Genomic DNA, 27,971 nt, shown 5'->3' with positions numbered 1-27,971 from the left:
ACTGCAAATGCAAAAGCACCTGAAAGTCTGACACTTTAATTTGCAATTATGCTGGAAGTTATTAACAGCTGACAAGCTGAAACTCATTCCAAGAGCCGCAATTGAAGTACAGCACATGAGGATGCTGTTGTGCTTCCCAAACTGTATGACTTGGGATTTTTGGAAATTGCAAGGAAATTGATTAGTTATTTAAAAAAACATTTTATTTTGGTCAAGAATGTTAAAATGTTAGTTTATATGAAATTTGTTGATGAGGAAAGAAACAACATTTTCAGGAAAAATATAAATAAAAAATTACTAATTTAGGCAATGGCTGCATGACAATTTCATAACCTCAGAGTTGATAATTAAATGTGTATATTAATGATATCCAATCATGCATGTACAGGAATGCTGTGGGATCTTCTGAACTCTCTTATTAGCTTTGGTTCCACTATATTGCATAAAGAGAAAATATTTGGCCACATGTCAAAAATTATTCAATTAAAGTGTTAAAATCACAGACAAATACTAGTGGTTCTCTGAATAATTGCAATCTATAATAATAAGTTTAATAGTAATAATAGTTTATTTTTTTTCAATAATTGTCATGTATCAATTAAATTAAAATTCAGCTAGTTAATTTATTATATATAATTTTATTGTGTTAGCAAGATGCCATGTCTAAAAGCACACAGAATGCAATATTTATGTATTATTTACACATGGTTGAGAGCAAGTTATTTTGCACCACATATCATTTAAAGCATATTTTTATGAATCTTCATATTTACAGTTTATTCAATGATTGGTTTTGTTCTTGTTTTACTCAGTCATTTTTTCTACAACCAAAATCAAAACATGTTATAACTTCTAAACTGCTAAGAAGATGCTTCCTAGGAAGACTTGCAAGCAGCATTAAGTTTAAGGGATGGGATGAACAACATTTATATCAACGGATCATTTCTCTGTGATTCAGCAACAGGCTATGGGCTATTATTGTGTCAAAATAGTTTCAGGACCAACAAAGGATGTTGTTTCAAGAACATGTACTTGGGTAAATCATATTGTGCAATGAATATCTGTCATGCTGATTTTACCAAGAACTACATGTTCCGAGGTCTGTTCTGCCAAAGTGTGATTATTATTTAAAAAAACTGACAGTTAATAATATGTGGGTTTTTCTGAAGGTAAGAGGTCTCTATAAATACATTAGGATTGTTTGCAAGTGACCAGCAAAAAGAGGGCTTTTTCTTTTAAAGCTAATGTGTTTTGCAGCAATGGCGTCACTAAAGTGAAGTGCAATAATTGTTTTCAGGTTTCTCAAACACTTCCATCTGCCATTGGTCGCACAAACAGAATTAGAAACTAGAAACAGAAACTAGAATTCTGTTTGTGATGATAGTGCCACAAAGCCTTAAGGCTAGTACAATACTGTGCCCTGGTGTGGAAACTAACATAATTATGGTTATAGTTATCTCTATAATGGGTCTTTAAAGTTCTTATTCTGAAATAAAAGTATTTTAACCCTAAAGTTAATAAATACATTTTTGCTGCTTTTATTAACATTTCCAAAGAATATAAGAGTTTAATGCATTGCAGGAGGCATTGGATAGCAGGTATATTTGATTCTGTAACAGTCATTGAAGTGCAGCATATGTCAGGCATATGAAGAAGTGCAGACTGGGAGTCACGCTTCTAAATGCCAAAGGGGTCAGATCGCCACGAAAATTACCCACAGACCTGCTTCTATTGATGGGCTTGATGTAGAGGTGAGGTGCTATTTGAGGTGCTGTTTGGAATGGAATATTATTGCACTCAATAGACAGACAGACAGACAGACAAACAAACAGCACAATAATAAGACAGACAGACAGACAGACAGAACAAAAGCTAGGACAGACAGGCAGACAGACAGATAGACATATAGAAAGAAAAATAGCTAGACAGACAGACAGACAGACAGACAGACATACAGACAGAAAAATAGCTAGGGCAAGACAAATGACATACAGACAAAAAAATAGCTAGACAGACAAACAGACAGAACAATAGCTACACAGAGACAGACAGACAAACAGACAAATGACAGACAGAACAATAGCTAGACAAAACAATACATAGACAGACAGGCTGACAGACAGACAAAAAAATAGACATACAGAACAACAGATAGCTAGACTGACAGACAGACAGACAGAAAAATGACAGACAGAACAATACATAAACATATATACCGTCAGTCAGACAAAACAGACAGACACAACAGATACAGTAGATGGACAGACAGAGCAACAGAAAGACATAATACATAAACAGACAGGCCGACAGACAGACAAAAAAACAGACAGAACAATAGATAGACAGATAGACAAACAGACAGAAAAAAGACAGAATGATAGGTAGTCTATCTGTCTGTTTGTTGTTCTATCTAGGTTTCTTTCTATCACCTGTAGAAGCCTTTGTTTTTGTGCAGTAATTTCATAAATAATTGATCATGGAGGAACTCCCGGTGACAGAAGATAAAGTGCCTTATCTGTTGCCATGGAGTTCGGAAAAAGACTTTGATACTTGAGTGAACCAAACTGAATTCTGTCCAAACTCACAGATGTTTGCAGATGTCATAAAACCCTAATTACATACCACAACAATAACAGAAAGCACTTGTGTCTCTCAGGTGTGCAGCATCAGCAGCACTGCTGTGTGAGATTCACAGCAGGTGAGGCTTAAATAACAGTGACAGATGTGAGAGTGCTCGTTATTTCGGATGAAAAGATTACCAAAAAGGACTACACACAAGCTCTTCATTTATGATGCCCTGGGAATAACCCATATGTCATTATCCTCTTTAACTGGCCCAATAGCAGTCTGGTGTTCTCCACGCACATGGAATTGAATGATGAACGGAACAGAAGAACCTACACGAGAGCTCACAGCTGAAGTGTGGACTCTTTACTAACAATCTATGACGTGGTTTGCATTAATGATTTTAACAGTGGTCATTTCATGCCAATTCCAAGAAACAGTGACTCTTTTCCAAGTTTTAAAACACAAATTTATTTGAAAAGAATTCCAATGCCACTGCATAGCTTCTGTCTCCTTCACTTTTAGGTCTAATGTTCTTTTGTTCCCTTTATATTAAACAGACTTCTTTCTTTCCTAACAACATGACTCCCTCACCACATGAATTCTTTTTTGCATAACATGCAGTAGAGCGGATAATTGGTCTGTTTTTGGTGAGGGTCATGGAATGAAATATTAAAAGAATAAAATAAAAAAAAATATTTTGTCGAACATTTACTCACCTTTAAGCCATCTAAGATGTAGGTCAGTTTGTTTCTTCATCTGAACAGGGAATTTGGCTTGTAAATGGTAAATATTATCTCTAGTTTAACACTTTGTGTCATCTTGTTTTTATGTGATCATAATCACCGGGTGACAAAATAATTAAGAGAAATCTCCACTCCTCATTCCACTAATCAACAGGCAATCAGAATCACAGCTCAGTCAAATCCATTCAGGGCTGGAAGCAATTCTGATGTAATTTCCCTAATTGCAATGCCCTGGTGAAAATCCAGTTTAATTGTTGACTCAGGCTCAGTCAGTACTGAAAATGAAACCGATCACTGCCTACTACATGCTACACTGCATTTTCTAATAACAGTATGAGAAACAGTTTGCATTACCTAATGATAAATGTTAAAAAAATTGCACCTAAAGCATTATTTATTTATCACATTTTTAATCCACCTGAGTTAAATATACTTGCCAATTTGGTGAATGTACAGCAGAATGTGTTTTAAGTTATTTCATGCATTCATGCATTAAAGCTGCGGTAGGGAAATTTTGATGCTCTAGCGGTTAATAAACAGAACTGCTTGCGTCCTGCGGAAGAACATCGTAGCCGGAACTACTTCTCTCTGTTTATGTCTATGAAGAATCACAAAGGTACTGGGTTACTCCGCCGCGGTGCCCCCGAAGCAATCTAAATAGTCTGAATATAAACACTTATTATAGGTGCACCCTAGTGATTCAGGACAAGCTAAAAACACGGTTTGGAAAATGGATTCATGGTGTACTCGCTTATTCTATACATTTTTCTACATTTTGAACACAAACAAAGTTACGGACCGCAGCTCTGATTGGTTGTTTCTTACCGGGAGCGATGGAGTTTCTGCAAATGACAATAGGACCACTGGGAGGAGCCAGAGGAGCTTGATTTTTTCACAGATTATCTGTCTCATATTCTACTGTCAGGACATAATGACAGGTTTAACAAATATGTCAAAAATATATTTTTACAAAAGTTACCTACAGCAGCTTTTATTGATGATATTTTTTTTTTATTGTTTTAATTGTATTTTATAAATGCAGTCTTTATGAGCAAAAGAGACTTTACAAAAATGTTAAAATCTTACCTACACCAAACATTTGAATGCCAGCTTACTATACATACTGCAGAAATACACCATGTTCCAAATGAACAATTGTTTGAAGTTTATGGAGTCTCAAGATCCTCTCCACCTGTCTGCTGCTCAGCAGTGGCTTTTTTTTACAGCTGACATTACAATACAGTCAATTTGTTTGACAAAAACTTTCCTTAATAAATCTTCATCTGACCAAGATCTTTTGTGCTCTAAGTCACTCACAAATCTTTTGACGGTTCAATAATAATCCATTTGCTTTTAGCAAAATATTGTTTGTTTTGATCCATTTTGCAAGAAATTGCATTGTTTCATACTTTTCACCTTCAGAAATATCTTTCTTCCTCACCATATTTCACGAGAACTGTGACTTGCTTAATAATGTGGAACAACCTCTTTAAGTAGGGTTTCCATTTACCTAAGAAGACCTGGCAAACTATTGACCAAACCAGTCTGAGATTGATAGTTTCCTGAAATGATGTGAAAACCACAAACACAAAAAATCTGATTCTTTAATGTACCGAAATCCTTTTGATATGTCACTTGCATAATATTTTGGAACACGGTGTACATATGCTAGTACACTATTCTGACAAAAAGCAATTTAGCCAGTGCTGGCAATCACGTAAACTCCCTTTTTACAGTATGTACCCTTAAACATCATTGGCACAGCGGTATCTGCTGGGAACTGTTTGATATAGTTCTGTTTTTCCTTCATATTTAATGTAAGAAGACAGGGCTGGGAATAGTTTACGGCATGACTGACAGAAAAATCACCTCTCATTGTTTTGCTCTGAGTTCTTCATTTTTTCATTTCACGCTGTCGCTGCTTTCTCGTCATACTGAGTCACTACACATAAACAGCTTTTTTTCTCAGTCAGATAAAATCAAACTGAAAATACCTCAGACGACTAGCCAGAGGTAAAATGATGGAATCAGGTACGTCATTCTCTGTTTATGGCCCCTGTGAGATCTTGCATCAAAAAACCTTACCAAGAACAAAAAACCCAAAGATACGAATCCAAAGGCAATATTTTACATCAAGCACTCTCCTCCCCTTACAATAATTATGTTCCCAGGCTATAAACAAGTTTTTTATGCCATCTCTGCTAACCAAATCTTGTATTTATAAGTCAGTGTTGACAGATGAATGTTTGGGGGAGTACTGTCAGGGTCGTTTTAAAAGGCTCCTTATTATAGAGGAACTTTACCAGTCTGAGCTCCAACGTAATCACAATAGGGCCTTTCGCACTGCTTTAGTTCCACAACTAAATGTACAGTACTAAAAAGTACTGGGACGAATTTGTGGGAACTATTTCCCAGGACCATTTTAAAGATTTGCATTGGCACCGACCATGTGTACTAGGACATGACGTAAGCCGATTGACAATGATGTCATTTGTGCACGGCGTTCAACAACGTTGACAAAGAAGAACAACTTGAACAACAGGAGGATGGAGGACGCTGTGGTCGGAGCTGTGTTTTTGTTGTGTCTCGTGGGTTTTACAATGAAGGACATGGAATGTCGACGTATACGTAAAGCGATTGAGGATTGTTCCAGTAAGGGTTATTGTCGTTAACTAAAAACCTAAAAGGTACATCATAGTACTTTAAAGGTAGACATTAGTACTTAAAAATTACATATTATAATCTTTCTAAAGTGTACATATTAGTTAGAGCTAGTTTACTTATAGCTTACATTTAGTAGTTCAAGTTGTGTTAATTTGTGAAGATTATCATAATGAACAAAACATTAAAGAATCATACTTAAAGTGGTCACAGAGCTTATTTTTCTGCAATAATCCAAAAGCCGATTACTTGTTGAGAGAACCAGGGAGATGCTAACAGATATACGTCATCACTGTAGCACTCTATTGGAAGCCACAAAAACAAAACAAAAAAAAAACCTCTTCTTTTGAACTGCACGTAGTCGCAATCTTTCAATATGCAGAACAATACATCACGTAATAAATAACAATTCAGCTTGTTTATCCCCAAACTCTGTCCACATTTATCCCAAACTGATGCTTCTCATCCCTCACTAGCTGAAATGTCCATTTTCATATACTTAATAAAGTCTGTGTCAGATCCTGATTATAGAGAATGCTCTGTGACAAGCGTGCCCAGGCATCTAGGGGATATATTTAACCAGTTGTTAAGAACGTGAGCGTGGAGTGTCAGTATTACTGTTAGAGAGCATATTTATTCTGCCTTTGTCACTGTCCTATGCTGTCTGGCACTTCCTCACAGACTTTAAGGTGCTTGATGCTATAATACCCTGGGAATATCATTCATTATTACCTGTGATGAATAGTCTAGTGTCAGAATGTCAAATTAATGATCCACAAAGATATTCACCGGAAAAGCCTAAAGCTTTCAGAGAAAACAGAAACTCTGTTAATTAAACCTACAAGGTGGGTGGCTGAGCAATGTTTGACTAGCATGCTACATACATCATTAGTATGGCCTCACATACAAGCTCACATACATACATGGATTTTAATTCAAGCTTTCCATCAAATACATAAATAGCCTAAATGCTATAGCAGAAAATGTCCAAATAATTTTAACTGTGGTCTATAACAGCTTCTTTAATAGGGATTCTTTAACAATGCATCCGTACTACATTAGTTTTTTTATTTATTGGCTATTGTGGACACTCTGTTTCTGTATTTTTACATTTAGATTTAGATTTGCCGCTACATATAACGCTCTCTTTAAGTTAATCACTAAAAACACTAATAAGTTAATGACACTGTTAAATGCTATCTTTAGCAAGTGAAAATGTATATTCATTTTTCACATTACACTCTCTGAAAAAGACATACAAAAGCTGTCACTGAAACGGTCCCCTTTCAAAAGGTACACCTTTGTACTTACCCCTAAAAGGTGCATTGTTTTACCAGATTTGTAACTAAAGTTGAAAATTAGTACCTAAATTATTGCTTTTTGAAAAGGTGCCATAAAGGGTTAGTACATCCAAAAATGAAAATTATGTCATTAATGACTCACCCTCATGTCGTTCCAAACCGGTAAGACTTTCGGAACACAGTTTAAGATATTTTAGATTTAGTCCGAGAGCTCTCAGTCCCTACTTTATTCAGCATCTCTTCTGGGTCTGTTGTGAGCACGACTACTGTGACAGTTGAACGCACTCACAACAGACCCGGTGTCCTGACATTTTATCCTACCCTGTCAGATTTTCCTACCCGGGTTTACTGCGCACGCGCACATCAATATTGCGTCCTTTGTCTCATGCTTAACAACGATATTTAATGTATCTGCATTACTGTAAGGGTAGGTTTAGGGTTGGGGTAGGTGTAGACTTTAATAAAAACGCAATCTAATTGGTAGAAAATAATATTAATTGTTGGTTTCCTGTAGCTGTATCCCTTCTAGCTACAACCGCGAATATAACACATAATTACTGTATTTGTAGTACTTGTAAGGGTATGATTAGGGTTGTGGTAGGTGTAGACATTAATAAACCATAATTTTACAGTAGCATTTTTCGTTGTGGAATTGTACTACCCACTGTTTTAGTTGGAGGTAGGAAAATCTGACAGCGTAGGACAAATCGACAGAACACCGGAAGAGAAGACAATGCTGAATAAATTTTTGTTATTTTTGGACCAAAATGTATTTTCGATGCTCCAACAAATTCTAACTGACCCTCTGATGTCACATGGACTACTTTGATGATGTTTTTCTTACCTTTCTGGACATGGACAGTATACCATACACACAGCTTCAATGGAGGGACTAAGAGCTCTCGGACTAAATCTAAAATATCTTAAACTGTGTTCTGAAGATGAGCGGAGGTCTCACTGTTTTAGAACGACATGAGGGTAAGTCATTAATGACATAATTTTCATTTTTGGACCCGGGTGAGAGGGGTTACATTGGTGCCGTGACCCGGATGGGAGTGAGGTTTAGGGGGGTGAGTGTAACGGAGGCCAGCGAGTGGTGCTGTGCAGGTAAACCTCACTCCCCGATCTCAAGAGACGCACTAGCGACTGACGCTAGTGGCTGTAGCCATTTAGCCTCTTTGTTAGTGCGTCCGCCTCCCATGCCGGAAGACCCGGGTTCGAGCCCCGCTCGGAGAGGGGTTACACTGGCATCTTAAAGATACATATAAGTACCTAACATTTTATATATTAGTACATAAAACGTACCGTCCCAGTGACAGTCCTGTTCCTCATGTACATACTATGTACTTACTATAGTAATTACAATAACTACGTAATAACTAGGTACTAACCCTGAACCTACCCCTAAACCTAACCCTACCCCATGTAGTTAACTTTTATTACCAGAACTTTCTTAGATGAATACACTGTAAGTACACTATAAGTACATGTTAGTACACGTACTGTAAAATAAAGTGCAACCGCAACTTCTGTATTTTTTTTTTTCTGAGAGTGTTTCATTGAACAGAAAATGCACTGTTTCAGCCTTGGGTTTTGTCGCACAGTCAAACGTTATGTCAGCTTCAGTTCAGTCACTAAGACAGTTCATCACAAACACTCACACAGGACAAGTATTTGTTGCCCACATGAATTTCACTTCAGATTCAGTTTTGTCAGTTTTCACTGCATCAACCAGTATTGATTTGGAAGTGACTTCAGAATAATTCAGTCACAATCAGCCCTCCCTACAACAAAAATCAAGCGTCTTCATCACATCTGGATATACTTCACTCTCCGTTCATCTCAATGTGTCTTCATAAGCTAAGCTAAGTTTCCCTTTTATCCTAATACTTAAAAGTTAACAGGTTATTGACAATGTACAGCATTCCAGGGAACAGCATTCCTGATTATAATTGAAATATGCTTTCTCTGATGTGCTGAGACAAGACAGCATCCAGGGTTAAGATTGGATAGAGAATCAGTATGGGCAAGACAAACACTGATCCATCAAAGTGGGAGGTGTACAGACCAATGTTCCACTTATGGACTGAGGACACAGCCACACAAATTGCATCTGGATCTATTGTTTAGCACTGGCTCATTGAGTTCTGCACACTCGTAAATACTAGGGGTGTGACGAGATCTCGTGGCACGAGATCTGACTGGTCTTGTGAGAAAGTGACGATATCCTTGCACAGACCTTTCAAATATATTTGCATTACACTGGCCCTTTCACCAGTGGTGGTATGTAAGATATTTTATGTTCACATCAGGCAAGTGGTTTCATGATAAGCCGGAACATTACGCAGTGTATTCTTTTTATACAGAATTTTTGTAACCGTTTTATGCGGAATGTCACGGATTTGTCAAACTTTGAATGAATGATGAATCAAAAATAGGTCATTACACTTAAATCAAATCACGATATGTATCTGTAAATATAAAGCCGCAAAAGTCGATTTAAATATGATTCCTGCATGTTCTGCTTGTCTCTGTTAACGAACTCATCACAAACAGTAACAGCATACACAATGCCCTAAAGTATATGTGAATTATTTCAAAGAAGGGTTTGTCTATGAATTAATTAGAGAAAAGTCCCTTTTTTATGTGTATTATATGTCTGTTTTTGAGAGGCTTGAGTTAAGAGTTGCTTTGCACATTCCTGTGGAGCCATAAACCTAGTGTTCTCAGATAGTGTGCCTTTGGTTGCTATGTAACTGATGAACAGTTTCAGTGATTTTTGTCAACCATGTTTTGTCAACTTCTGACTGGTAACATATTTGAATTTACACAAGTGAAACCATAGCCGAATACAATGCTTATATCTATTCTGGCCTATATTAAATGTACAGAGATGTTCAAATAGAAATCTTAGCATAGTTAACCCCCTCACACAAAAACATATGCATACACCAGAAAATAAAACCTGGACACAAACTCCACTGGTTCTCTAGTGTTTTGTGAACATGCCAAGGTGCAATATGCAGAAGCATGAACCAAAATGAAAAGCAAGGCCCAAAGGCAAGAATTTCAATGAAGAACATTTAAAGGACTGACAATTGCGTTTACCATCCATATTTAAGCAGGCTGAACATTCTGGTTTAGTCTGAAAGCTGAAAAACGCTGCCTCTGCAGGAAACCTGGCACATCCTTATCTAATGATTCTGTCACATACTGTCTACTATGATATTCCACTATCCTGTGTGTTCAATTCCATGACAGTTGAGCTTAAAAATAAAGATGACAATGGAAATTTGCGGTTGGTGGCAAGTTTGTGTGTAACTACACATTTTGAAAAAAAAATGCAATGTTTGCTGTCATTTCTATCTAAAAAGTACTGTTTTACTGTAATTAAATATTCACATCGTTGTCTCCAAGGCTCTTTTATTTTGTTGTTAATCATTAAACTACTATGTTAAGTTTGTCTGAAGTCAGTTTCAGGAGGTATTTTCATGCACAAATGCTTTCTGCAAAGTCATTGCCTAATAAGGCAACAAGTCAGCAGCAACATCTGAAAGACTTCCTTTAAAAAAATAAATTAAATATATATATTATATATATATATATATATATATATATATATATATATATATATATATATATATATATATATATATTTAAATGGCATCAGGTTGAGCAGATGATGACAGCTCCCTTTAATTTATACAATACATGTTTTACCAGATACAAGAGAAGCATGTTTGATACAAAAACATGTCTGAGGAACACCAATGAGTGCATCTGCACCTCAGCATGTGAAGCTGGGATCGTCCTGCTGAAAGGCACCATCCAACCCAAGCCATCATTAGCAGCTGTGTCTAAATGACTGACATGAGCTCAGAGCTCCAGCTGGAAGTGAAAGCCACACAATCTATATGAATTACAGTGCAGAGTGCTGAGATCTGGAAATGTCAGTTCACACTTATCATGCTGTTGAAATCTTGGCGATAAAAGCAACATTGGTCTTGTTTGTTGCGATCATGCTGCAGCTGTCTTGTTACCTCTTGATAGTGAACTGTGTGTGTTTTCTGTGTGGGGACTGAGGCATGTATTTCTGTTGTGAGTGGATGGGTGGTACCGTTTGTTTGGACCATGTGTGGGCGTATGGTCTGTGAGTTTTTTTTCCCGACAGCTCTGGTCTATGTTAAATGAAAACTTTCGATTCAGCTGACAGGTGACAGGTCTAGTCACGCCCACTCACCTTTGAGCATTTGGACAGATGCTCCTTGTCGCTATGGAAACAACCTGGTTCCTGTTCAGTGGCGCTCGATCATGGCGGCCAAGGAGATTGTGAAAGTGTTAGTCCAACTGAAGTGCTGTGAAGAGCACAGCTTATCTCTGAGCTAATTCTTAAATAGAAACTCTGGAAGCATCACTAATCTTTACTAAAGCAAGCTCAGTTACTTTTTTAATCTTCCTTTTCTTCAGCTTTTTTTAATCTATCGTATGCATGTTATTTATTTATTTGCTGTCTAAAATGTTTTTATATTCTTACCTATTGTATGTTTGAAGGGGTGCTATATAACAATAATAATATTAATTGTCATTAATATTACTGTTATATAATAATGATAATTATAATAGTTTTCTATTTCGAATTATATTGTTTTCCCCGAATGACAAAAAAAAACAAAAAATAAAAAATAAATTAAAAAATGCACAACGCCATTTAATAATCCACCTAACAACAGCTCAGAAAATCCTAGCAACCGTTTAACAATGTAACTGTATCTGTAACTATATACTTTTTCTGTTTCACTAAAACCAGCCATGTTGCCCTGTGGAAATAAGCATTTGTGTCAAGCTCCCGATACCATCATGTGTGACAATGTAAGAAAAACCACATTTGTGAGCGGCATCGGTGCATAATGACAATGACGGGATTGATCTATTTCCACAAGGTGATAAGACCACATCTTCCCTCAGGATACTACTATATGCTGGGTGGGATATTTCTCTTTTTCATTTTCTCTCTTTTGCAGCTTTGGTTTAGTAAACAGCGCTCTGGGGGTAAACACTGACATGAACGGCACAAATTCAGGATGTAATCCAGCTCTTGGACAAAAGCATGCCGTTTGAATTAGCTCGACGCCTACATCTCAGCCAGAGCACTGACGCTCACAATGAGGCTTGCCAGCACCCGCCAGGACCGCTCCAAACCTCCAAGCCCCTGTACTCTGAGCATATGACTCCTTTAAGACCTCAGAAAGCAAAAAAAGACAACTGTGTACAACAAGGCTTCATCCTTGTGGAAATTCACACTAGTGTCATGAAAGCGGTGCTGTGACTTCGGCATACATAACAGGTGTTATAATGCTGAGAAACTAGGGCTGGGTAACATTTTAAATATTTACAATATATTATTTTGATAACTCCAGCTCCGCCTAGGCAAGTCAATCCCCCTGGCTCCACTTCAGTCCTCTGAACCCTGGAATGCACCTCAGCCCTCCTTCTGGGCTCCATGCTCCCTCAGCTCAACCAGGGTCCCTCGTCCCTCCAGCTCCACCTTGGTTAGTCATCGACCTGTCTCTACCATGGTCTTCCACTCCTGGATGTGCCTCATCCCTCCATCCCTCTGGCTCTACTGGGTTCCTCCTTCCTTCGAGCTTTGCCTTGGTCCTCAGTCCCACCGGCTCTGCCCCGGTCTGCCAGGCCTTCGTCTCCCTCGGTCCAGCAAGCCTGTGGTTCTACCTTGGCCCTCCAGGCCTCCAGTGTCAATATGGGTCTCCATCTGCTCAGCTCCGCCTTCACCTGTTGCCCCCTGGTTTCATTAGTCAAGTCTCCACTATTGCTCCTCCCTCCCTCCCTCTCTCAACTCAAATTCAATCATCTGGCTCCTTCAGTGAGACCAAGTAAACTATTTCTAGTTACTTCTTAATTTTAGCTTATTTTTGTTTTTATCTATTTCAATATGCTATTAATGTATTTATTGTCAAATATTATTATATTTTTACATATGAAGCACTTTTACTCGCATTTTATATATGAAAGGCACAATATTATAATAATTATAACTACTACTAATAATAATAAATAATGATTATTAATTATACTTTATTGTCTTAATTTTCACCTAACAATATAACATAAAAAAATGCACACTACCACCACCACCAATAATAATAATAATAATTTTAAGTACTAGAGTTATACACATTTTTTTTTTATAAAAAGATATTTTAAATAATTATTATTATTAACTTGTCATGTTAACTTAAAATGTTTTCAAATGTATAATATTGAAGTAAAATAATTGCTATTTAAGAAAATATTTCAACCTATTACTGTATGTTGTTAGAAAAATGAATACATATGGGTGTGTATTTATGTACAGTATATATATGCACGCATGCACACATGCACGCACGCACACACACAAACAAACACAGAACACACAGCACGATTTGAGTAAAAATGACTATATAAAAATCAACAATCTCCTGTGTAGCCGTAACATCAGTATTAGTTTCAGTGGACGAGGATAAAGCCGCAGGACATTCGCAAGTATCCTTCTGGAATGTAACCAAATGTCCCAGCTAAACCTGCAAACTGATTGATTGCATGCTCGAAAAGAGAAATGGCAGGATGACAAGGTCAATAAAAGTAACGGGAGTCATACAGGCCAAAATAAAAACACAAAACCACAGCCAAGAAGAACAAAAGTCACAAGGGATTTTCTTCATGTGGAAATACCAATGGGCTGATTCCATTATTTAAACCAGGGACCGCTTGTTGATCTTTGCTAAATCACACTTACTGATGCCACAAATAGAGTGCGAGACCCAAAGGCACACAAGACATTAGATTGTCATGAGTTTCTCTTATTGCTGCCAAAGCATCCTCTACCCTAGATTCGCTTGTACCCTATGACAAGGCTTGTGAATACTGGCATTCAACCACCCCCTATACATCTTGAGAACAGATTTAAAGCATTAATGAATGCATGTGTCGAATCCCCAAATGTGATTAAACATGGAACGGATCAGCCAGCAGCTAACACCGCTACTAACAGGCGCTCAAGGTCGAGCAGACAGCGGCATTCAGCTCAGAGCCGAAACATCAGTAGCAGAAATCCAACAACATTTCTTCCTCTAGCAACCATTTCTGATGTGAAAAAGGAACTTCTGAAAATTCTAATGAAGCACGAGACTGCAAATTGTATCATCATCCATGTGGGGAAGAATTGTATTTGGAAAAAGCAGTCACAACTCCTTAAGAAGGACTTCAGAGAACTCTTTGAAAACTTCGAAGACTTAAAGTTCAGTCGTTCATCAGTGGACCACTCCAAGGAAGGGGGATCTAATGTGTTTTGTTGTTTGCTTGGGCTGAACACATGGCTACAAAGAATCTGTCGTTTAAAAGGAGTCAATTTCATTTACAACTTCAAGATTGCTAAAGGACAATATCTTTCAGTAGTGTGTGCCAAACTACTCAACCTGAATGGCACACACACACCTGAACAGAGTATGAGTGATGACAGGACTTCATGTCAGCGTCCGAGTCATCATGTGGTTGACACATCCCACAAGTACACTGATAACACAACGGAGCCACAACAAGCCCTGCTCATGGACACCATCCCGGCTGAGCCCTGCCCACAAACAGATTTTGACACATCAGAACAGCTCTAAGACTCAGCACCCAAGGACGACTTTCTGGAAACAGCCAGGGAAGCCAGGAGCCACAGCCCCGCTCACCAGACACATTATCCCTCTCTCCAGCATCTCCACTTCTAAGCTTCTTACAGAAGACAGAGGAACTGGTTTATGCTGGGACCAAACTCTCCCACTCTTTTGCTGCAAGCCCCCAGATATCAACTAAAAAACGGCAGGACCCACAACCACCAAAGCCTGTGGGCCCAGCTCGTCCTCCTCATCAAGTTAATAGTGTTAATCAAACGAGACGAGACAGAATATGTTCGTCAATGACCTTTTTTTTCATGACTAAGACGAGACGATAAGACTGCACCACTGTCCAAAAACGATGACTAAGACTAAATTAACATGTATTATTGTTGACGAAAAAAGACGAGACAAAAATGTTTTGTATAAAATAAAAACTGAGATAAAATCTCTCTTCATTTTCGTCTACAATCGTCTCTGCTTTTTCATCAGCTGTTACGCCTTTAAAATATTTAGAACGAGTTTGCGGCTTCGCGCTGTTGCTCAAGCTACAGGTCTCATACTCCTGGCTGCAACACGAAACTGCTGAACACACAACACCCAAAGAGTACGCAGTTTGCGTAGGGCACCATCCCAGTTGCTCAAAAAAAAAAAGGTATTATATATAAACATATATGTAAATAAGCATGTAAACATGAACATATATACACATAATCATAGAAAATGCTTTTTAGGGTGAAGACAGACAGACACATGAAGCGCAATTCCCGCAGCCGCGCGCGTGCTCACTCACACCCCATGTTTGCGTCTGACTGCAAATGATGGACAACTATACCCGGGAAAAGAAAACAGTAAAAGAAAAAAGCCCAAGATGAGGCCTCAGGTCACTTTTAGGTGCTTTTATAATCCGGTTAAACTTTTTTGGGTTTGATAACATTAAGTTAACAACGTGTTTTAATGTCGGTGATAGTAATATCACCACTGCATCTGCCTTAATATTCTCTGAGTTTCCATGTTGTTCCCTTCCGAAAATTAACCATTATTTCACTACGAAAAAACAAAGCAAAACATAGTTCTTGTAGCAACGGTAACTATAAATTTAACCATGGTGTTACGTGGAGGGTAAGGAGGAACTCACTTGCAGACAGGGAGTACAACACAACGGTTTATTAAATACAAAAAGGGGAAAGCAAAACCCACGAGGGGGAAAACAACGACTACGGCAGAGACTAAATAACTAAACAAGACTGGGTTGACACGATAAACAAAGACTCTAAACACTAGAAAACTAACTACAAACAAACACTCACGGGTAAAACAATGACTTCTTCAAGGGGTAACGATGATACAAAATCTCACTAGGAACAATCACAGGGACCAAGTAGAAACACATATGGAGAAACAATGAACCGACAAAAGACAGTGCACACTAGGGGATATAAATAGGAAAACTAATTAAGACACAACAGGTGGCACAGGTAAGGCAATCACGACAAAACTAGGATAACAAGGGGGCGGGGCAAGGGGACGAGACAACACAAGCACATGGCCCAAAGACAAGGCCATGTGCTTGTACACAAAACACGGGTCTGTCATGATACTGCTTCAAGACTAGAGAAAAGTCAGGACATGAAGGCAGAATCATGACACATGGCTTTGATACTTCAAATCTCTTCAAATAATAATTTACGAAGCATTCAGATAATATTAATTAATATTAACATAAACCTTTTAAAATGATATAAAATGCATTATAAAAAACAATGAAGCAATAATGATTGGCTAATTAATAATAATTTAATAACACTGTTAAAATATATAATGTAATAATAAACAATTTATGTACATCAAATAGGCTACTATTACAAATGCCTACAAAGGGTGCTAAAAGGCCTGATAAATGCAGTTTTAACACTTATAGGATGATCAAATCCTTGTTTAATATTGACCAAACGTTTAATTAAAATATCCACTTTATCTTTAATTGGTGGCCACCTTTTTGTGATAGAAAAGCTAGCCTTCAACAAAAGCATGGACATCACAACCCTTACAAAGGCTAATCCATGGTTTTATTTAAATTAAATTATTTTGTGTCATTTCTGAATGCTTGACACTATCAAATCAATCAGACAACTGTATTAGTAAAATCATAGCCATAGGCAACTTTATATCTACAATTGTAATTATTAAAAATACAATTTAATTACAATTTAGTTATTTACTTTTATTTAAGTTATGTTCTGACTCCTATAATAGGTGTTTTTTATCTTTATTTTGTACCACGATACAATTCTGCTTATGGCACCCATTTGGCCAGCAGCGGCCCTGGTGACGAGCGACGACGACATGGCTAAACAAGACACATTTAGCATTTGCATTCAACAAAAATTATTCAACAAGTGTAATTTGTCAAGTTATTATGACATTTAACCACTGTTTGAGATTTGTGAAACACTTTTTTTACTGAAATGTTTATCAGTAATAATCTCAGTAATAATGTGTTATTTAAAAAAAAGAGACTACAATTTTTGACTAAAACTAGACTAAAATTAAAAGACTTTTAGTCAACTAAAACTTGACTAACAAAAAAAGATATGTGAATATGTATGACTAAACATGTCATACATATTAATGACTAAATATTACTAAAACTAACAAGGACATTTGGCACAAGACTAAGACTAAGACTAAGACTAAATTAGAAAAATAGGTGACGAAATTAACACTACTCTATTCCACAACACCAGAGCCCAAACCCTCCATCTGCTGTAGGTGAACCAAAAACAACTGATAGCAGCTCTCAGTGATAAGTGTCGAGTCCCCGCTACAATAGCAAAAATATTCACAAACAAACAGGAACCTAATGTGCCTGTAGTTTTCTCTATTTCTGTTTTATGACATGATAGAAAGTCTCAGGCCTTCTCAAGCCAAATGGCTGACTCCTCTAATCTGTGGCCTGTTATGCATCAAACTAATATTGCTGTTGAGAACAAAATGGAATACCATCAAGTTAGCTTTTTTAAACATTTGTTCACTAAAAAATAAATAATTTCTAATTAATGATTTAATAACCACAAACAACCGGGATTCTGTGTGTCTAATCGAAACATGGCTTGAAAACAGCTGCAGTGCAATGGTCCTCAATGAAGCAGCCCCTCCTAACTTTCCTTTCATGAGTGTCTGCAGGACTGTTAGGAGACGTGGAGGTGTAGCTGCTTTTTTTAAAGATGTCTATCAACGTAAGCAAGTGTCATTTGGTCAGTATTTGTCCTTTGAATATCTAGGGATTGTGTTGAGAGGTGCTCCACACATTCTGTTTATCATTATTTACAGGCCTCCAAAATACTCCCCAGCCTTTGTTGAAGAGGTCACAGAAAGGCTGTCAATGATTTCCTCAGACTTTGACTGTTTTGCTATTGCAGGGGATTTTAATGTTCACATGGATAATGCAGAAAACAAAACTACAAAAGAAATGATAACTGTTTTAAACACTTTTGACCTGATTCAGCATGTGCATGGACCCACACACAATCGTGGACATACTCTAGATTTAATCATCAGTAGAGGTCATTGTTATTAAGAACGTAGGACATAAAGATCTGATCACTTTTGTATTTCCTTTGATATACTGAGTTATTTTCTGTTCATTGACAGTTCATTCAATACACACAGTTAACAATCTAGTTAAGTTAAGTAAATCTTAAGTTATTAATCCAACAATAGTTAATAACAATATTTTTTTGCAGTGGGCCACACAAACATATGTGTTTGGTTGTGTTGGCCGCGAGTTGAAAAATGTTGGGAACCACTGGTGTAGGGCATATTTCCAACATGATGGAAGAATTCAACAGATTTGAATTCTGAACTGCCGCAATACATACCTGACGCAACATAATAAAAACACGCCACTACGTATCTATATCCACATAGTAAAAACGTGACAGGGTTCACAAATTGAACCAGTGTTTAAACACATGTCAGTGGACATTTCTCTTTGAAACTGTGGCGAAATGTGCAGTAAGCTATGCAAAAATGGTGTTGCACAAAAAGTGCACAGAGGTACGTATTTTTATGACACCAGGTTGTATTTGATAGACTTAACTCTATTTTATGTATAATGCAAAAAAAAAAAAAAAAAAAATATATATATATATATATATATATATACAGTACAGACCAAAAGTTTGGACACACCTTCTCATTCAAAGAGTTTTCTTTATTATCATGACTATGAAAATTGTAGAGTCACACTGAAGGCATCAAGGGCTATTTGAGCAAGAAGAAGAGTGATGGAGTGCTGCGCCAGATGACCTGGCCTCCATGGTCACTGGACCTGAACCCAATCCAGATGGTTTAGGGGTGAGCTGGACCGCAGACAGAAGGCAAAAGGGCCAACAAGTGCTAAGCATCTCTCAGGGAACTCCTTCAAGACTGTTGGAAGACCATTTCAGGTGACTACCTCTTGGAGCTCATCAAGAGAATGCCAAGAGTGTGCAAAGCAGTAATCAAAGCAAAAGAAGAACCTACAATATGACATATTTTCAGTTGTTTCACACTTTTTTGTTATGTATATAATTCCACATGTGTTAATTCATAGTTTTGATGCCTTCAGTGTGAATCTACAATTTTCATAGTCATGAAAATAAAGAAAACTCTTTGAATGAGAAGGTGTGTCCAAACTTTTGGTCTATACTGTATATATAATTAAATGTTAGTATTTAATCAAAATTTCATATACTGTAAGTCCCCATTCCTCACCAATACTCTAATACAATGATAGTAATAGGTAATTTATTACTTTAAATAAAGATATATTTATACGTTTAGTGGTAGAGCATTGCATTAGCAATGCAAAATGTTGTGGGTTCAATTCCCAGGGAACAACACACACACTGATAAAAAAAAAATATATATAAGAATGTGTAGCCTGAATGCACTGTAAGTCACTTTGAATAAAAGCGTCTGCCAAATGTAAATTTAGATGTTACCATTTGCAGGTTACCATTTTTTCAGTGTGTATAAGGTTTTATGAGCAGGATCCTTTTATTTCAAAAACAACAAAAAGCGTATTATTTTCATGATACTCTATATAGCCTAAACAATGAGTTGTTTATGCAAGCTGAGCTGAACATAGAAAATGTGTGTGTGATTGTGTCCGAAATGCCGGTATACATGCATTTGTGTGTGTGACTCTGAGATCAAGGAATGGAGAGCCTTATTAAAAAGATGCCATGTTCTGGTGGACATCTAACAAGCCTCTCCTCCAGTGTCTGAACCCATTAAATTGCCTGCACAGCAGCTGAAGATTTAGACCCTGTCTGACCATAGAGTGCACCAGCTGAAGACCGTTCACTCCTACACTTCTTTCATCACTCTGGAAAGACAGCAATTACTCACACAGATAGGAAGTCAATATTCAGACAAGCTGCGGTTATTTTTTGGGTACATGCTGCAAAATAGGAAAAGCATTCACTGCATTTACAGGCACTCGGGTGAGACATGCTGTCTAGAGAAACGTAAACGCAGCTATGACTGCATCTATATTTGCATACTATCCATCCTAAATAGTACACACAATCAGAATTATTGAAGATCATAGCATAGAACTACAGAAATAATAGACATCTTGTTTTCTGTGGCTAATCAACTTCAGAATGTGTTTCCACAACTGATTTTTTATTTATTGTAATTTTATTAAATGTTTATAGTTTTAAAGATTCATCTATATTTTATTTAAATTTAGTGTTTGATAAATTTGTTAAATTCTGTATATACTGTATGTTCTGTATTTTCCCTGCGTGATGAAGGGCCTGGGTAGCTACAGTAAATATTACATGTATAATAATGGGTTTATGTGAAGATTGTTTTAAGTTCACATAAATTGGAAGTTATTTTAAGTAGTCTAATATATGTTCAAATTGACAGCTCTCAATTATACTCACAGAGACATCAGTAGTATTACTATCAGTAATACATACTGGCCTTCAGTCAGAAAAAAGATGGCATTAAACAAATATTACAAATATACTGTCTTTATGTTGCTTGTACATAATTTGAAGATTGAATGTGAAATTATTGCAATATAAAAGTATTTTTTAACTGTATTGTTAGGTGGGATTAATTGTGGTTAACTGCACAATTAATTTCAGAAAAAAATGTGTGATACATTTTTTTGGACAGCACTAATATATAAAGGAATTGATGTGCCAAAATTCAGACTTAATTTCTCATAAGACTTAGTTTATATCTCACAAATAACATCATCAACACACACACACAGGAACATCATTCAGACTTTATTTCTTGAAATTCTGAGTTTATAACGTAATTCTGAATATATATTTCGCACAGTGTGAATTTCGCAATACCACTTTACGACATCCAATTCTGACTTGAATTCTCGCAGTGTTAAGGTGTGAAGTCACACTGTGTGATATAAAGTGAAAATTGGGTTATAAAGCCACGATTCAGAGGAAAAAGTCAAAATTGCCACACAAACTCACAGCTGCAAGGAGAAAAGTCTGTACTGTGAGATGTTAACTCAAAATTGTGAGATTTATAAGTATGGAATTATGAGAAATAAAGATAGAATTGTGGGATAATTGAGATATAGTCACAGTTATCACATTAGGCCAGACTGATCTGGTCTGATTAATAATTCATGCATATTCATATTCATATATATATATATTTTTTTTTTTATTTGTTGTGTAAATGTACCTTTGAATGATAGAAATACGTACAACATATCCTACTGATGCACTGCATATGCCGCCCTTAGGAATGCTATATACACATCACTTATCCATAATGCTTTTTCCAATGTGTGCAATTCAAAAAAATAACTATAAACAATAACAAAAAATTCTTATGGATTGATTCAGAATCACGATGCATCAGTGAATCAATTTTCCTCCATTAACTACAGCAGAATAAGAACAAGAGGACAAACAGACAGAGATGCGAAGCACTCATCATTCATCACTATTCTCTCATCTCTTTAACTCTCTACCTCTATCAATCTCCACCTGTCTGCCAGTTCTTTTTATTCGGTCCCTGAAGAGGAGACGACCTTGACTCTTATGTCTCTTGGTGTGTGAGGCCAACAATAAGCCAGTAATTTTCTCTAAATTATTCTGTATGTACTCTTTCCCCTCTCGACATTTCAGTATATCTCTGTCTCTCCCATTGTGTCTCTCTCCAATTTTCATATTCTCAGGATTTTATAACCCGTTCAAACTATTATGAAATGATCAAATGTTTGTCTCGGACCCTAAGAATAGAGAGTGCCATTGCATCTCTTCTGAGTGAATCGTTTCTAGAGCTATGCTTGTGTGCACTGATTTCTCAGCCTCAGGCACAGACGAGCTCGAGGGGCTTCTGCTTCCTGTTTCTGTTCACCTGTGCAGGACCTGCGGCAGCTCACAGACAGACTGAGTGATAAATCTGCACTTTAGGCTCTAGTTATAAAGCTGTCAGTCACATTTCTGTCAATATTTGCATTAGCAGTCGAGTTTAATGTTCTTCTTCTTTTGTTATCTAAGTACATATTGTTATAGGATGTTAAAGGTGTACTTTTAAGGGATGCACCGATCCGATACTCAGTATCTGTATCGGCTCCAATACTGCCTTTTTCTGTATGATTGGGTATCAGTCAGCCAAGATCGATCCAAATCCAATATTGTGCTTTTAGGATTCTGTGTTATTATTAATCCCCACGAAAGACACAAAAGCATTATAAAGCACCATAAAGTTTATCTTGCTGGAATTTAGTGCTGTTTCTAAATCATGTCTGTTAGATCACAGCACTGGCGTAGAGAGCACTATACACGCACAGGAACTGAAATCTGTTGAAAGAAAAGACTTTATCATAGATATAATACACTACGCCTCAATATTTCTTCCCTTTGCGCTTTTAACTTTTCTTTGCCATGTTGCTTCAAGCATCATTCTGCAGACAGGATGCGCATAAGAGCTTTGTGTCGCTCTGTATTGGAGCCTTTACTATTGTAATACTTGTTCTGTCCTATCTATCATATGTAGCTGCCTCATTACAGTGCTATAGATTTTAAAGAAATGTCTTTTAATTTTATTTATATATACATTTATTTACTTATTTTCATGAATGCATTTAACAAAACAATTTAGTTCAGTTTAGTTTCAGATTTAATCCTACACTTATTCACTTTTATTTGTCCCCCACTATATGCTCATAAGGTGTGTTTGAATTTGACTAAGAAAACTGTCAAATTCAAGCATTTATGTGCTTAAATTCTCACATTTCTTCAGGTCTGCACCACCCCTTCCAATCCTATTGAAATGTCATTCAGATCGATTGATTGAGGTTTTTACAAAAATTTATTTTCAGTCCAATTGAACCCTCAATCCCATTACTAATGAATAATTTGATTGCATGTAAACTAGCTAATGTTTGAGACTGACAACTATATTCAATTTTTATACTAAGGTGTGACTCAAATAGTATTGTATAATGGTGACAAGAATGGATCAAATAACGTCTGCATAGACAGGCATCAGAGACAATGCTCTTCTCTAACTCATGAATAATGCATGTTATCACCGAGAAAGGAAACCATATACTTGTAGCAAATATCCAGACGTATTGTATCTCCACGGATTTGATTCTTAATCTCAACTGTTTGGCATTTCAAAATACTGGTTCCAACCCTTTCCAATCTCCCCAGCCTCACAATACTTTACATTTTTCATAACCACAGAGAGGTTTATAGCACTTATAGCATTATGTAACATGTACTGCATATCAATGATGTGTTGACAGCAGTCATACAGCACATATCAACTGAACTTCCTCTCAAAAATCTCTCAAAAACAACTGTGACTTTATGTTTCAAATAGTGAGTCTTATTATGATTCAAGTCTCTTTCATAATCGAACACAACCATATACCCTTGTAAAAATACACTTTATCACCATTTTAAAAAGAGTGCTTATTGTGGAAATAACTTTAAAAGAATAAACTGAATGCAATGTTTTCTGCATGTTATAAATGAAAACATATTATAGTTTAAATTCATTTAAATGCGATTAAGTAAACGTACTAGTGTCTCTGACCCAACAAAGCAAAATTTTCTAAATTACTTGTATTGTGTTTTTTAGATTACTTCTAAAAAATAATTACACATATTTTGTAACGATGACATAGTAATTTAGTACAGTTAAATGTACTTACTTAAAATTTAATATCAAACAACACACTAACAGTTAACACACTACAGAATTATAATCAAGTACTTTACCTTTTGCGTTAGTATGTTAGTCGACATCAAAATAATTTGACTTTAAAGCACGATGAAAGATTTTTAAAACAATGATTTAAAATGTGCTTTAAAATTAAACTTTTAATTTGACATTATTACAAAGTGCATGAAATTGAACTCTCTTAAAGTAGCCTTTTACTTCTTTAATACGATATTCTCTGATTTAATCTTTTAAATATATATATATTTTTTAAGTTTCAAACACTCCTATTGTGCATTGAGTAAAATTAAGCGCAGCTCTTCTTCGCAGGGATATTTATCACTCCGAATGCAACTGTATTACGCTGCTGAATGAACAGAGTTACAGGGCTACAATAAATGACAACAAGAAACAAGTCCAACCCTAAAACAATGAGACGAGCTTCTTCAAACCAATGTCAGCCAGATAATGTGAGCAAGGACTTTTACATTTGACAAATGTGGCATTTAACATCATCCTTCTATTCCTACTTGACCTCTCTTCCCCACTCCAATGCATGTTACACTTACCACGGGCTTTCTGGCTGATGTCCTGGAGAAGCACTTCGTAACGGACGGGTTCATCATCCTCATTAAACACCAAGTCATCTGCTGTGATGTTGTCCTCGCGCATCTGTGTGTACGGCCCCTCCACGGCAAAGTAGCACGGCCGGTCGTCTTTCTTATTATCGCTAAACATGAGCATGGCGTGTTTGTTCCAACCGAAATGCCGGTGCATCCTGACCACAAACTCGCCCAGCTTTTTGTGCGTTGGGCCGATGTTGGTGATGGACGAGTACAAATTGAAACCCAGTGCTCTCGCCCCACCTGTGATCATCGGAACCTCCCAATGTGTGGTGAAACGGGCCACAGGTGAGGACGAGTAGTCACAACCCGGCCCAATGAAAGCCCAGGGGTTATATGAGAACTTCAGGTCCACGGCCACGAGAGGAGCCACTGAATCCGAACACACTCCTTCCTTGTTTTCGCTGCTGTTGAAGACCAGGTGTAGATGGTAACCTGGCAGCAGGTTGGGGTCCGAGTTCACCTTGTCCAGGGCCCAGTGCAAGGCAGGGGCAACCCGGGGCCATGCCCAGGGGTACTCAGTGTTGTGTAGAGGAAGGATGACTGCCAGGGTGATGTTCTGTTGAGGTGGATGGGGACTAAGAGACTGAGGCTGGTTTTGAGCGAGGGGCTCCAGTTCAACCACTCCAAATGACACACCGCTCAGCAGAACTAGAAGAGCGAGCCTCAGCGGCCCAATCTGGAACACTTTCATTCTCAAAATGGATGGGAAGGACTAAGACTCTGAAAACATTAAAACAGAGACCCACTTCAGACATACTTCAAGCAAAACTGAAAATGCAAATCATTCAAAAAATTACTGTTGACAGAAACTAACTAAAAATGTCAAACAATATAAGCAGTGTTACAGTTTCTTCAGTGAAGAAGGTGGTTCTCTTGAGAAATGAGTTGCATGATAGTTTATTTGGGGAACCCAAAATGGTTTGTTCCTATATTTTGAGAATAAACGTATCATATAAATATATTCTTCATTACTGCGAAGACTACACTGTATTAGTATACAAATGATTATTTCACAGCAAAAATCTCAATTGCGTTCGCATGACGCGTTCTGGCGTTCAACAACGTCTGGACGGTGCGCACGCAACTGAATTAACGGGGTCTAGAGTCTTTAAAAAGTTAAACTTTATAAAAAACGTTTTAAAAGTTAAACTTTTCACTTTACACACCTTAAAACGCAAAACTGGAGAGAGAGAGAAAAGAAGAAAAAAAACCTTGGACTTCTTAAACGTGACGCAAGCGTCTATAGAGAACAACATTTACCAATGTACGTTAGTTGTATTACTTCAACCTCATATATTAAAACACATTTTTGATATAAAACATAATTTTCAACAGTCAAAACAATTTTAATTGTTTTAAATAATATTTTACCTCAGATCAGGTCGTCATTTGATGTATAATAATCCCTACGTAATCCTCGCCTTCCTCTGTCAATTAAAATCCGTGTCTCGTGAATGAGTCGCGCATAACTCCTTGTTTCTCGGGGAAAACGCGTCGATTTCTACAGCTCAGACCGACTCATCTAACCTTCAGGAGGGAAACTTTAGTATCTTGCCCCTCTCCACAGAAACCAGCATGATTTCTCAAGCTCCTGCTTTCTCCGAATGCGCTGAGGAAACGGGATTCGCGAAGAGGAAATATTTCCCTTTCCTGGTGCGCATGTGAATTTCTTGGAAACTTTGGTAATGAGTATCGAGGCCTCTTTAGTTAAAAATTACTGAACGTGTATCCTCTTCTCCTTGCTGTTTTCCCGACTGCAGAAGATGGGCAAGTCTCAGCGGGTGTGGATTCGTTTCAGTATACGCGCGCGATGGCGCAACAAAAGTGAAGTTTTGCATCTACAAACCTCGAATCTTCATGAGGAAAAACGCAAAGATTTTATAAAATCAAATGAAAGTTGTGGATTTATTGTGAGGCACAGTCTATGTTTGAAGGCTGTTCTTCCAATGAGTGTTGGGTCAGCGACGTGAAGCTCAAGGTGGGAGGAGGAGAGAACTGAGAGGGAACGACACAGTGTGCCAGAGACTAAGAGCAGGCGGGAGAGGAGGAGGAGGAGGAGGAGAGATGTAGAAAGAAGGTTTACAGCACTGTAGATTGATGGATGGATGGATGGATGGCTAGACAGATAGATAGATAGATAGATAGATAGATAGATAGATAGATAGATAGATAGATAGATAGATAGATAGAGAACGACTGATTGAAAGAGTGATCAAGTTATAGAATTGTCAGTCAAAAGTACAAAAAATAACAGATAGCACAGTCGATCAAAAGAGAATGATCAACAGATAGAATAACAAACTGATAGATAGATAGATAGATAGATAGATAGATAGATAGATAGATAAATAGATAATAGACAAACAACAGTTGAAACAGTCCAAAAAAAATTCAATCGAACAATCGATAGTGATAAAATTATGACTGACATACAGCAAGCTATAGCTAGATAGCTAGATATAGACAGACACATTGATAAATTCTTAATTTAGACATTTTTTTATATATATATTTCTGTTTTCAAAGTTTACAGTTTATCATTTTTACATTTGCTTACCCCAATATTCAATAAATGGTTACCGCCATATAATTGTATGGTCATATATTGTGTGAGTGTTTGAAATGAATACTGATTGATTATGACATTTGTTTAGAAATCACGGTGCTGCTAGACATATGTTTGTTGTAGCTACAAGATGACTGTACCCTACACAGGATGAGTAGCCGCTTTATTATTGTGTAACAATAACTTGACCTCTTGCATGGGAATACACAGGAAAATCTGTTCGCTGGATAGATGAGAAAGCAGGCCTTGTCGTGTTGTCCCTAACACTGTGTGAGTGTTCGGTGTTTTCGGCGAGGTGAGGTCCCTCTCGACCTCCGGCTTTTTAATCACATGCCTTTCTTCCTCCTCATTGTTCTAGCTTTTTCGCCCGCTTCCTCCCAATTAAAACATGCTATTTTTGTATAGTCCTTTACGCTTTTATTGGCTTCTCCGTCCTTTCCCCTGTTCTGTTCTCTTCTCTGTTTGGCCTTCTGCTGGAGCGTCTCATCTTGCGCGTCCTCAGCAGCACTCACCCTGACAAACAATTTCCAGATCAATAAAGCACAGGGAGGACTTCAGCCACTGGCTTCCCGATCACAGAGCGCACCGGGAAATGCATGCTGCGCGCCAGGCCAGCACCTCCCGGT

General features: G+C 37.3%; 1 protein-coding gene across 1 annotated transcript in view; it reads right to left on the bottom strand.

Annotated features, from left to right (window-relative positions):
- The window catches only part of LOC127935413 (atrial natriuretic peptide receptor 1), a 108,413-nt gene extending 81,657 nt beyond the window's left edge, over window positions 1–26,756 (bottom strand). The window contains exons 1-2 of the mRNA XM_052533245.1: window positions 26,151–26,756; window positions 24,723–25,499 (exon numbers count right to left, since the gene is read on the bottom strand). Coding sequence (XP_052389205.1) covers window positions 24,723–25,470 — 748 coding nt within the window. The 5' untranslated portion in view covers window positions 25,471–25,499; window positions 26,151–26,756. The remainder of the gene's footprint in view (window positions 1–24,722; window positions 25,500–26,150) is intronic.
- Window positions 26,757–27,971: the final 1,215 nt, after the last annotated feature.

This window comes from Carassius gibelio, chromosome A19, assembly GCF_023724105.1.
Source record: "Carassius gibelio isolate Cgi1373 ecotype wild population from Czech Republic chromosome A19, carGib1.2-hapl.c, whole genome shotgun sequence".
NCBI classification, from domain to species: domain Eukaryota; kingdom Metazoa; phylum Chordata; class Actinopteri; order Cypriniformes; family Cyprinidae; genus Carassius; species Carassius gibelio.
This window is presented reverse-complemented; position numbering and strand designations above follow the sequence as displayed.